Genomic DNA, 11,791 nt, shown 5'->3' with positions numbered 1-11,791 from the left:
AGTCAAATCAATTCCATAACTGAAAATCAAAGAGGACAAATCTCAAAGAGTTTTCTAATGAAGTGGTTAGTTTGACCACTCGTGATTTATGCTGCCATGTATAATAACAGCAAATTATTTAGTAAATTACTGTTAAATCACAAAACAGCACCAACTACACCCAGAAAAAGTGTGGTAGAGGTTTGACATGATTCATTAAATCTTCATTTCATGCAGATTATCCACAGGATAATGTTATTATTTCCATTAACATCAAAGCGTAACATGAGACACAATGAAGGTTATACTGTATGTAAACAATACCACAGCCATATCCCATGTAAGAAATACAATTAAAACGTGTTTGTCATTACATAGTTATGTCCAATCCAGACAAGCAAAAGCTTTGCAAACTAACAGTGTAATCTTGTGGGAGTGTGCACAGGCCTCAAATTGCATAACATTTCACAAAATAAATCGTCTGAAAAAAAAACAAAAAACAACAACATAGATTTGGCAAGTAGTGAAACCTCTTATTTCAAGATTTCTGGTAAAGCTCATTCATGAAACTACCTTTTTTGTTTTAAATACAATTAATCTTAATTTTTGACAATTTAATAAGTTTGTGTCAATAACAATATCACTTCATAAGCAATATATTTTGGGCTTGTGTAAAAAATATTTTTTAGAAATGTATTCATTAATATTATACATCAAAACTAGTCAAGATAAACAAACCCTGGCATTTGTAGGCAAGTAATTATGTATTACTTTTCTCCCCAAAAGCATATGAACTTTGTAGAACCACAGTTGACCAGTCACATACTGTATGCCAGCCAGACCTTCTCCTGTTAGACAGGGCTGCCGGTGTTCCGAAGTGCCTCTTTAGCTGCTTGCAGTGTCTCTCTTTTCACACATTTCCAGTAATCAGAAAAGCCATACTGGGGTAGAACCTATGGAACACAGAGATGCAACTGAAATCTAGGCCTACCTGTCACCGCTCTGAGCTAATACACGCAATCTGCCAAATTATTCAGTAGTGTTAGATTTGACTCTTAACTGTTCTGCAAATCCTTTAATTGTTTAAATGTCAACTTTTACAATCAATATCACTTCTAACTCTAATAATGTTTGATACAATTAATAATTGCACAACATTATAATGTAAAAACAATTTTTTTTGTGAATGAATGTTCAATTGATGAGCTAGATTATTTCTCACCCTGAGCCCACGAAGTGCTCTGTCTTTCATCACGGCGAGAAACTCTTTTTGACTTAGACAGTTGTCTCCATCCAGGTCAAAGATCTTAAACACTGTGTCCAAAACGTTCTCAGAAAGCTCTTGACCTGTAGCTATCTTCACTGCTCGTTTGAACTGAGCTATGGTGATACAGATAAATGGAGAATGCAATGCATTGCAATCACTCAAATACATAATAGGTAAATAAGACATTGGAAATGCCCTGAGGAGAACTGCATTCAGGACATTCTCTAGAATTAGGTTATTAAATATCCTCATCCAGATTTCCTACCTATTCCAATTGGCTTGCTGGCATCACTAATCATTTTGACTGACAAAGAAAAGTCCTCCAGGTGGTTGGTAAAGAGACAGAATGCTTTAAATTCATCAAAGGTGATGTTCTGACAAAGACAAAACATTATTACTAAATTAAAATAAACTTTGAGACTGTAACATTTCCAATGACATACAGTAATGCTCAAAGTGTTATTCCCTTTTCAAATAACAATGTTGAATCATGCAGTACTTTGTTGGACTGCCTTAGTCAGTTAATTACAGCTGTGAATCATCTTGGGTTCACCTCTTACAGTTTGACTAGCAAACGCTCACCTACAGTTGAACCATTAGATAAAAACAATTCCAGTTAATATCAAGTGGCAAATTAACTTGAATCTGGGTTATCAGTGTTAATGTTTAAAACATGTTACCTGTCCAGCGGGGATCCTCTTCCGCATGTTTTCCCAGTATGCCTCATTGTCTTCTTCGTTGGTGAAGTGAAGTAGCCATTCAGCAAAGTCCTCCCGCCTCATGGTCTTCATCCCTTTAGAAAACTGCAGGAACTCCATTTCTTGCACCTCTGCTTGCAAGTCTTCCATAAACCTGCACAAAATAACAATTCCTTGAACAGCAATACATCTTTGAACACCAAACAAATGTTAAAACAGAATATTGTCATATCACTTCTATGTAGCGAGCATTACCTTTAATATGAAGAATATAAGTTGTTGTATTCTACAACTCTAAGTCTATATTTAACATATAATATGTAATGTCATCACCTTAAACATATTCATTTGGAATTCAGAAATCCCCAGAATTATGTTATTTTTGTATCATACACAAAAACAAGTAAAAGTGATTGGAAACTCCACAGTTTAATGGTATAGGCAAGTTAATAAGTTGCTTGTCACAAAGACACTATAATTTATATCACAGTATAATGTTTTACCAAATAATTAAATTTAAAATAACACAGACAAAGCTAGATTTATACATTTTCTAAAGAAATTGTGAGTGGTGTTTTTAAGTATCGTCCATTTAGGTCAAATACTTCATTTGGATCACTGATTTTAAATAAATTCTAAATCTTGAACATTTGTTGCTGTTTTCTACAAAATAAAAAACACTTCATACTTGCAACACATTCAACACCATTTGCCTCTGAAACTTTGTACAGACTGACAGCTATAGGTTTAATTAATACTTATTATTGCTACAGAGGAATTCACCACTGGCTCATCCCAGCATCCCCCATATTTGGAACATTTTCATCACATTCGGTGTCATTTTGACCCATCCCTATGAGTAATAGAAATAGTGATGGTTGCCTCAGCAATGACTGCCTTACAGGCACAGGAAATGTTATTTGTACCTGCAGAAATCATTGTACTGGAGTTTGTTCTTGCCATTTTTCCCAAAGAAGAACACCTGTAGTGTGGTGTTGACCTCATCAACTGTGTCTGAACCCTGCAGACAAACAATACTAGGAATAGTACCAATCATAGTGTGCTTACACACTAATGTAATAAAGCAATGTTTACAAACATATAGCAGATATTTCAGCACAATATAAACTTTTAACTTTAATATTTAACACAACTAGGAAGTGTTTTGGTAGAGAAGTAAAGAACATAAAAGCATTTCTAAATAACTTTTATTTAGAAATGCTATTTAACAGCTTCAATGTTAATATTTCTGTGAAAAGTTGCTGATACAAATATACACCTACCTCTGTCCCACCCTGCTTTAGAAGCTTTTTCCTTGGGCGAATTATTTTCTTCAGCTTTAGAGAAGAGAGCAAAGCTATTAGACTGCTGGTAAAGATTCAGTCAGGCACACTCATGTAACTGGCCCTGATTCACTCATCCTTCTAGTGTATACTATACAGAAGGGACAAGGGGATGTTGATCTATAAAGGAATAGTTCACCCAAAAACGAAAATTCTCTCATACTTTTTACACATGTGGGATGGCATGAGGGTGAGTAAATGATGAGATAATTTTCGGGTGAACTATTCATTTAAGTTAATTGTTTTCTTTTAGGCTTGTGTGATTCTTCAACTTTTACCACATAGTGCACTGATGTGAACAGATAAAAAATGTTAAACCAAATTTAAACGAAGTACAATTTTATTTATGTAGCTCTCATGGTGCACTTTCATGCATCAACCATGCCCAAATACCTGACACCAATCTGATCATCTCATGTCAGCATTAAGAGAAGCACAAAGCATCATCAGACAGACACAAAAGACCACACTACTCCACTCTCAAACTCCTCAAAATCTTTCCAAAAACGTTTTCGTCCACAGGCCATTTTTACATTCCACAGTTCTTGTGACATATAAAACTATAATGATTATTATTATTATCGTTACATTATAATTTATAACGAATTATAAAAACAAATGGATTCTGAACAACATTTCCGCAAATCAGTTTCAATAGGAAGAAAGCATGTTGCTGAAATTATATCATACAAAATTAGGTGTGAAAAGACATGCCATACCTTCTGAAACTCTTTCTTGTCCACATGCTCATTGCCATCAATATCAAGCATTTTGAAAGCAATATGAAATCCTGTTTGAGGTTCTGGAATCACAATGCAGTTAAATTCAGTCAAAGCAATGACTTCTAATTTGCGAGTAATCTGCGAGTAATCTGCAGTAATCTGCAACCCCTCATCTGAACAAGAATCCCCCACCCATACACACACACAAACACACACATACACACACACATGTTGGTGCGGCTATCCTTAAGGAGGACTCTCCATAGACATAATGTTTTTTATACTGTATGAACTATAGATTCTATCCCCTAAATCTAACACTCAATAAAAACTTTCTGCATTTTTACATTTTCAATAAAACATTGTTTAGTATGTTTTTTTAAGCGATTTGAATTATGGGGACACTAGAAATATCCTCAAACCATATTTATAGCATAATACCCTTGTGATTACCAGTTTGTTACATAAACAAAAGTCCTCGTAAACCACACACACACACACACACACACACACACACACACACACACACACACACACACACACACACACACACACACACACACACACACACACACACACACACACACACACACACACAGTCAGTCAATTTGACATGTATAACTGTGATCCAATTGTGATATGATTAAGGTGTAACAGTGTATACTTTAGTACACCCTCAGATCAAACAAGAATCAGAAGACACTTCATTTTTCATAAGCAAGCACTGAACAAGCAATCTTATGTGCACATGTACACAAAGCAATATATTTGCCGGGAGATAAGTAAGCTGTATATCAATAACACAATCAATGGAAACATGTAAATTCTTCATACAGTTTCCACCCCAATGTTCAAGCCAAATCTACACCCTTGAACATACAGCTCTAAACATGTGACTGAAATAAGAATGAAACTGTCCTTCCATAACAGTTTAACTTAAGGTATGTTTGTATTGCCGCGTTCAGACAGTGAATGTTTGCTTTTTTTTTTGTACAGGATGTCCCCAGATCTCTATTTGGTCATCAGTAGATGCTCATACTGCTGGATGTCCAAAGGTTATTGGTGCACAACTGGCCATACATTTTAAATATCTGATATAATTTATTATTACATCTCTGCTCTCTGGAATACTCAATTCTGATTGTTCAATGGCACCATCCAGCTGTCCGATATTGCTCTGAAAGAACCGCACATCCACATATCAGACCGCTTATCCGGGTAGTGCGAGCTGTCTCTCCTGCTTCTCGGATCACTGTGCGATCTCTACAAGTAAGCTAATAAAATAATTTTAACTCCAATCAATGTTTCAGCAATTTCTTTCCGCTCACATAATTACACAATTTCAGTGCAAACCAATGTTTCATGTCCATTTATTTGTTTATTTGGCAAGTAGTATTGCAATAGGCTGAATAAGCAATCAGACAAAATAAACTCCAACAGAACTCCGACGCAACCCCGGAGGTTGATTTCAGCTGTTCAGTGATTTTTGTCTTCTCAAATTACCAAATTTCAATGCAAATCAATATTTTATGTCCATGTTTTTATTTATTTGATTAGTATCCATGTAATAAGTGGGATAATGTACAGTCAGCCAGTTGTTATCACAAAATAAACACCTTCAGGCTAATAAAAGACTAATCACTGATCATCCTGTCTGGTTTATTGTGTGATTACTGGCTGAATGTGCATTACCCCTTACATAAGATATCATTCTAATTTGGGAATTTTCTTGCTGCTAAAAATAAACATTCTAGAAGCAATACAATTTGTATATACATTTCAGAAGTGCATCATGCATCAAATCATGATCAAGATGAATGATTATCAATGTATGAATCAGTCAAAATCACTCTGATGCTGGCACTTTTTGACACGATTATCCGCATATTCTTATAATATAACCGTGTATGTGGGTAGAGACAACAACTATCTCTGCTCTCTACTAAATAATCTCTCTGCACTCCCCTAATATAAAATATCTTCAAATAATTTCACTTCAAAGCAATTTCCAGTTGCTTTGTAACTGAAGTCGCTGTCAGTGTGAATGCCCCATGATGCTTTGGGTTGTTCCATGATCTGCACTTTATAGTGCAAGCTCTATCTCATGCAGCATCAATGTACATCTATTCTCATTCCTCTCATTGTATTTAACCAATTACAGAACATTTTAACCAGATCCCTCTGATTACAATGATTAACAACCAGTCTTCAGTGACTTTTGGGACTGTGGAGAAACTTGAGGTTAGACTTACAAAGAATTACACAACTATCACTGCCGAAGATAAAGACTCATCTGTGTCTACCTGATCAACGAGAAACTAAAAGCACAAATCATCTAGGCGGTGATGTAGAGATGAGGGACTGGTACTGAACTATATTGGGTGGAAATCACTTACTTGTAAGAATAGTGAGGAGAAACAGGTACTCTGTGTAAGAGATAAGCCCTGAAATCACAATTAAGAAAAGAAGATGAATTAACATTCAATTTATTTATACTCATATACACATGCACATACATACACAAAAACGATATCCTGCATTAAAACAAATTCAAAGTTATGAATTAAAACCCTCAAAAATGGAACATAAATGAAATGTGTTTCTAAACCATAAGTGACAGGAAGTTTCACACAGACCATGGCACTTTATTGAGGCAGGTGGACTCTGTCATGGGTGAGACAGGTGTTTGCTTAACATTTACCTTTGTCTCCGATTCCTCTGAATAGATTGTTTCCTGCCTCAGCCTTGGAAGCCACCTTCATCATCTCCTCCACATCCTGCCATGGTAAAAATCAAAAGTAAACGGCTTTATGAACAGACAGCAAAATTTAGCTAGCTTTGATGGTGTCAGAAGAGATTTTCAGCTAAATAAAACAAATACAACTTTATGCATGTTCACACTTTAATAGCTCTCATTTAGAGCTAATCTCTTCATGTTTAGAACAACTTTCATGAGGGCTTATTTGGATTTCACTCACTCTTTTGGTCAGCGTCTTTTTCTGTAGTTTGTCTGTAAGAGAGGAAGACTGAGGATTGCTGAGACAATATTTTGCTTTATAGTGAGAGTGAGAATTAACAGGGAAAAAAAAAGTTTTGAGGCCCATCGTGGTGTTTGAAAGATCTTTGTACATTATGCTCAGAATTAATGAATACAAGGCCTAACATGCAGATGTGATTACTTCAAGATTCAAAGTACTTGTACTGTGATACTCACTCACACTAGAAAGATGTAAATATAATAAGAGTATAAGTGAGAAAGAGAGAGGGAGTGTGGAGAAAAATGTATGTGTCAGCACATCTCTAACATCTCTAATGTTAAGCATATTAACACTGGAGCCCCTCAGGGGTGTGTTTTGTCACCTCTTTTATATTCAATATACACAGATGATTGCACATCACACACTGAATCTGTTAAAATGTTTAAATTTGCAGATGATACAACAATAGTGGGGCTCATTTCTGGGGACGACGATGTTGCCTATAGGAAAGAGGTCCTCGCATTGATTGAATGGTGTTCCAACCACAATTTAGAGTTAAATGTCTCCAAAACTAAGGAGCTAGTGGTTGACTTCCGTAGAAGGGGGAAGTTGTCCCAGCCCCTGTACATTAATGGGGAGGTGGTGGAGCTGGTGGACAGTTTTAGGTTTTTAGGTACTACTGATATCATCATCTTTAAAATGGGATGATAACATAACTACCATTACTAAAAAAGCCCATCAGAGGCTTTTTTTCCTTCGACAGTTGAGGAAATTTGGAGTTGCTTGCAAGGGTATGTTGCAGTTCTACCAAGCTGCCATCGAGAGTGTCCTTACTTTTTCTATTACTGTCTGGTATGGCAACTCTACTGTCCAGCAGAGGTCTCAGCTAGACAGGATAGTGAATACAGCCTCAAAAATCATTGGCTGCAAACTCTCCCCAATCTGTGAGATCTACGAGGCCCGTATTCGTCGCAAAGATGATACTCACCCTGCCAACTACCTTTTCTCCATACTTCCATCAGGAAGAAGGTTAAGAGCTATTAAGACAAAAACCTCCTGCTTCCTCAATAGTACATATTGCAGAGCTATAAAATCTCTTAACAGCCCTCAACCCATGAACCAGTCACTTATGGAAAAAAGGCTCTCTTAACGAGTCTGCAGTATTTGCATATTTTTTTGCATTATTGGCACTAATTGTTTTTATAGTGTTTTATTATATTTTTTTATATATTTTATGACAACCATCAGTGTTTTTTATCGATTTTATCTATCTATTGTAGAGTTGTGGATTGCGCTCTGTATTCGTATGTAATTGTCACTCCTATCTGACATCAGCCACTATAGCATACTGGACTGTCATCCAAGTACGTGGTGAGCGGTGTGTTCCTTTTACTTTTATCTGTCTGTGTCAAGTGTCATCCCGTGGGGGATATCGTTGTGTATATAATTGTTCTATGTCTTTGGTTGCATCTTGTTGTTATGAGCACACTGTAGCAAATCCCTAACAACTTGTACCGAGTTGTATGGCAATAAAGTATTGAATTGAATTGAATTGAATTGAATTGAATTGAATTGAATAGAGGTCTTAGTATTGTCTGGAAATTACTGTAAAATACATACTGTATATTAATAGCAGAATGAACCAACCTAAACATTTGGTTTAAAATGTGTGTGCTTAACATAGTAGTTCAGCAGGCTTTTAAGTGATCAGGTAAAGTTCATTCACTGTTATGGATTTTTTGTCAGCGGATAGCAGCCCTACAAGAGTTTAAATCAAAATTGACAATATATATATTTTTTAAGATGAAAGTATGTCTTTCCAAAGTATAAAGTAATATAACAGTATAGTCGAATACAAAAGGAATTTACAATATCACATTCTAATTTATATATTATGGTGCATCACTAGTGCATACAAGTAATTTTTGAGAGTATCTGCATTTCCACGTGGATGTATGCATCAGTATGAGTGTTTGTTTGTTTGTTTGTCTTTGGTCACTTACGGTCCACCTTCTCCAGCATGACTGAATGGAGGAAGTCTCTAGGTGTCATATATGGCTCATGTTCATAGATCATGGAGGCAAACTGGTTAAATCGCAGACGCCTTGCTGAAACTGTTGGCACTGTGGTCTCCGCTTTCTGAAACAAACAAATATGAAGAGAATTAGAATGAGACAAATGTCCTCATATTTAGATTTTCAATAAAGCTGAAATTATTGTCAATTGGATAAATAATAAATAAATAAATAAATACATAAACTTGGATGTGCTACATTAAATCGGAATATGCAGCAAAATCATCCTGTATATTCTTGACAAAACAGACACGTTGCCAGATTCATTTGTATACCATTTTTGTGAAGTTTACTGTCATTTTAGCATTAAATGTGTATTCTCATGTGCATTTATGAAATGTTTGAGCTAATTTGATATTGCTTTCAGCTATATTGTGTTGTAGTCCTGGCTTTGTTAACACATTTTTACCTTGTTTAAATCATACAAACTGGAGGCCACAAATTTGGAATAATGTGCAGATTTGGATCTTTCAGAAGGAAATTGGTACTTTAATTCACCAATGTGTCATTCAACTGATCATAAAGTATAGTCAGGACATTACTTATGTAGAAAACAGCACCATCACTATTTGGAAAAAGTTATTTTTTTATCTAATCTAGACAGGCCCCATTTCCAGCAGCCATCACTCGAACACCGTATCCTTGAGTAATCATGCTAAATTGCTAATTTGCTACTAGAAAATCACTTGCCATTATATCAAACAGTTGAAAGCTATTTGGTTTGTTAAATGAAGCTTAACATTGTCTTTGTGTTTGTTTTTGAGTTGCCACAGTATGAAATAATCTTCATTATTCGGTCAAAAATGGCAACAAAAAAAACTCTTTCTCTAGAAACTGGTCAGTCAATCATTGTTTTAAGGAATGAAAGCTATACAATGCTTTAAATTGACAAAAAACTGAAGAATTCATACAAAGGTCCGGGCCAGTGCTTCAGATATTTACTTGCCCTGCCAAAATTTTCACTGGTCACAACACAAAAAAATTTGCTATTTTTACCATCATGGCTTTAAAAAGAAATTTCTGAAGCTCCAAAATTCATGAAGTGTTTTTTTTCACCCCGGCATTTTCTACTCATTGGTAATTGCTGCTGCTAAGTCACTTGGAAAAAGAGTGAGAACAGTTCTATAAGAGCATGATCAGTGTCTGCACACTCTCACAGACTGTGCCTCACTGTGTCCAGTAAACCAGTGTAATTTTTGTAATCTCTCGCTTTGTGTCTGCTTACAACTTGTTATAAATGCAGCACTGGCCTGATCGGGCATGCCCGAATCTCTCTCACACTGGCCCCAGGCCATTGGGCATTTCTTATTGTCAAGCCCTGGGGGTGCAGGCCTTATGGGAATAATTGCAGAAAAAAGCCAGGTTAGAGTGGGCAAAGAAATACAGACATTGGACAACAGATAATTGGAAAAGAGTGTTATGGATCTTAACCACATTGAGCTTTTGTGGGATCAGCTAGAATGTAAGGTACGTGAGAAGAGCCCGACAAGACTGTCACATCTATGGCAAGTGCTACAGGAAGTATCTGGACAAACTGACAGTTAGAATGGCAAGGATCTGCAAAGCTGTCATTGCTGCACATGGATGATTTTTTCATGAGAACACTTTGAAGTAGTTCAAGAAGTTCTGAACATATTTTTCATATTGTAATAGTCATTTCTCAAATTTTTAATGTCCTGACTGTACATTGTGATCAGTTGAATGCCACTTTGGTGAATAAAAGTACCAATTTCTTTCCATAAGAGAAAAATCTGTACATTATTCCAAACTTTTGGCTGCCAGTGTTCAAGACATTAATCATTAGGCAATGTTTCATTACTCATACAGTTAGGTAGAATAACCACCAGACACGTAGCTTTTTCAGTTTACCTTGACAGAAGCCCCACCTATAACTTAATATCAATGAAGTAACCGTCTCCAAGATGTACACACATATTTAAATACATCAAAACAGGGCATATTAAGCTATTTTTATTGAGAATTAGAAAAAAGGTGTATAACACCAATTTTATATTTTTAAATGCCTACTGGTCTCACTTTATATGCATATACCGAACAACAAACATAAGTAACACAATGATGAGTAACACAATGATAAGTAACACAATGATAAGTAACACAATGATAAGTAACACAATGACAGAACAAGCTACAGGCTACAGACTCCAGGTCAGGGAGGCTGTCATAACATGTTATTGGGCAACATTAAGAAATTAGTTAGCATTAACTTGAAAGTTGTCTGATTAGTTTATTTACCTTCGCCGCCTCCTCCGCGTACACGATGTGTGATGTGTCATACTTATAACGAGTAAATCCACCTGCCAAAACAGCGCCCAGCAGTCCCACCCCAACAGCACGACTATACCATACATTTCTGTGAGACGACAAACTTCTGAGTATATTCCGCAAACTAACACCTAACCTGCCCCAAGTCGCCATTTTTCTATGGGGAAGTTTAGATCGCTTTTCTTAGATGGTTGGGTCACAGTGGATGAAACGGAGATTTGGCGCCCCCAGCCGTCTAACAGCGCATCTACATTGTCACAGAGCCAGAGGACAAGTGTACGTAGAATAAAATTAATATAATTTATAATTAATAAGTACTTGAACATTTCAAGGTTATTCCCTTTAATTCTTAAATGGACAAGAAAATAAAGATATTGTCCTACATATTTGGCCCAAATAATACATTTTTCTTCACACATTAGTCAATTTTACAGCTAATAACA

At 36.0% G+C, this 11,791-nt stretch overlaps 1 protein-coding gene across 1 annotated transcript; it reads right to left on the bottom strand.

Annotated features, from left to right (window-relative positions):
* Positions 1–147: 147 nt before the first annotated feature.
* Positions 148–11,526, bottom strand: LOC127640593 (calcium uptake protein 2, mitochondrial-like). Its single transcript, XM_052123235.1, has 12 exons — positions 11,319–11,526; positions 8,991–9,126; positions 6,988–7,019; positions 6,711–6,786; positions 6,406–6,453; positions 4,007–4,089; positions 3,228–3,281; positions 2,871–2,965; positions 1,927–2,098; positions 1,512–1,620; positions 1,202–1,359; positions 148–932 (listed from the first exon to the last, which is right to left on the bottom strand). Exons 1-12 carry the CDS (start codon positions 11,499–11,501, stop codon positions 831–833), a joined length of 1,248 nt encoding a protein of 415 aa, XP_051979195.1. The 5' UTR covers positions 11,502–11,526; the 3' UTR covers positions 148–830.
* Positions 11,527–11,791: the final 265 nt, after the last annotated feature.

Source organism: Xyrauchen texanus, chromosome 4 (genome assembly GCF_025860055.1).
Source record: "Xyrauchen texanus isolate HMW12.3.18 chromosome 4, RBS_HiC_50CHRs, whole genome shotgun sequence".
Taxonomy (NCBI): domain Eukaryota; kingdom Metazoa; phylum Chordata; class Actinopteri; order Cypriniformes; family Catostomidae; genus Xyrauchen; species Xyrauchen texanus.
The sequence above is the reverse complement of the archived record's forward strand: the minus strand, read 5'-3'. Positions and strand labels throughout refer to the sequence as shown.

Excerpts from the sequence above, each read along its gene's own strand:
- LOC127640593 (XM_052123235.1), bottom strand. The coding sequence starts at position 11,501 with ATGGCGACTTGGGGCAGGTTAGGTGTTAGTTTGCGGAATATACTCAGA. Across the intron at positions 7,020-8,990 it reads CATGCTGGAGAAGGTGGACC|ACAAACTACAGAAAAAGACG; the intron begins GTAAGTGACCAA and ends CCTCTCTTACAG. Across the intron at positions 4,090-6,405 it reads TCTCCTCACTATTCTTACAA|AACCTCAAACAGGATTTCAT; the intron begins GTAAGTGATTTC and ends TTGTGATTCCAG.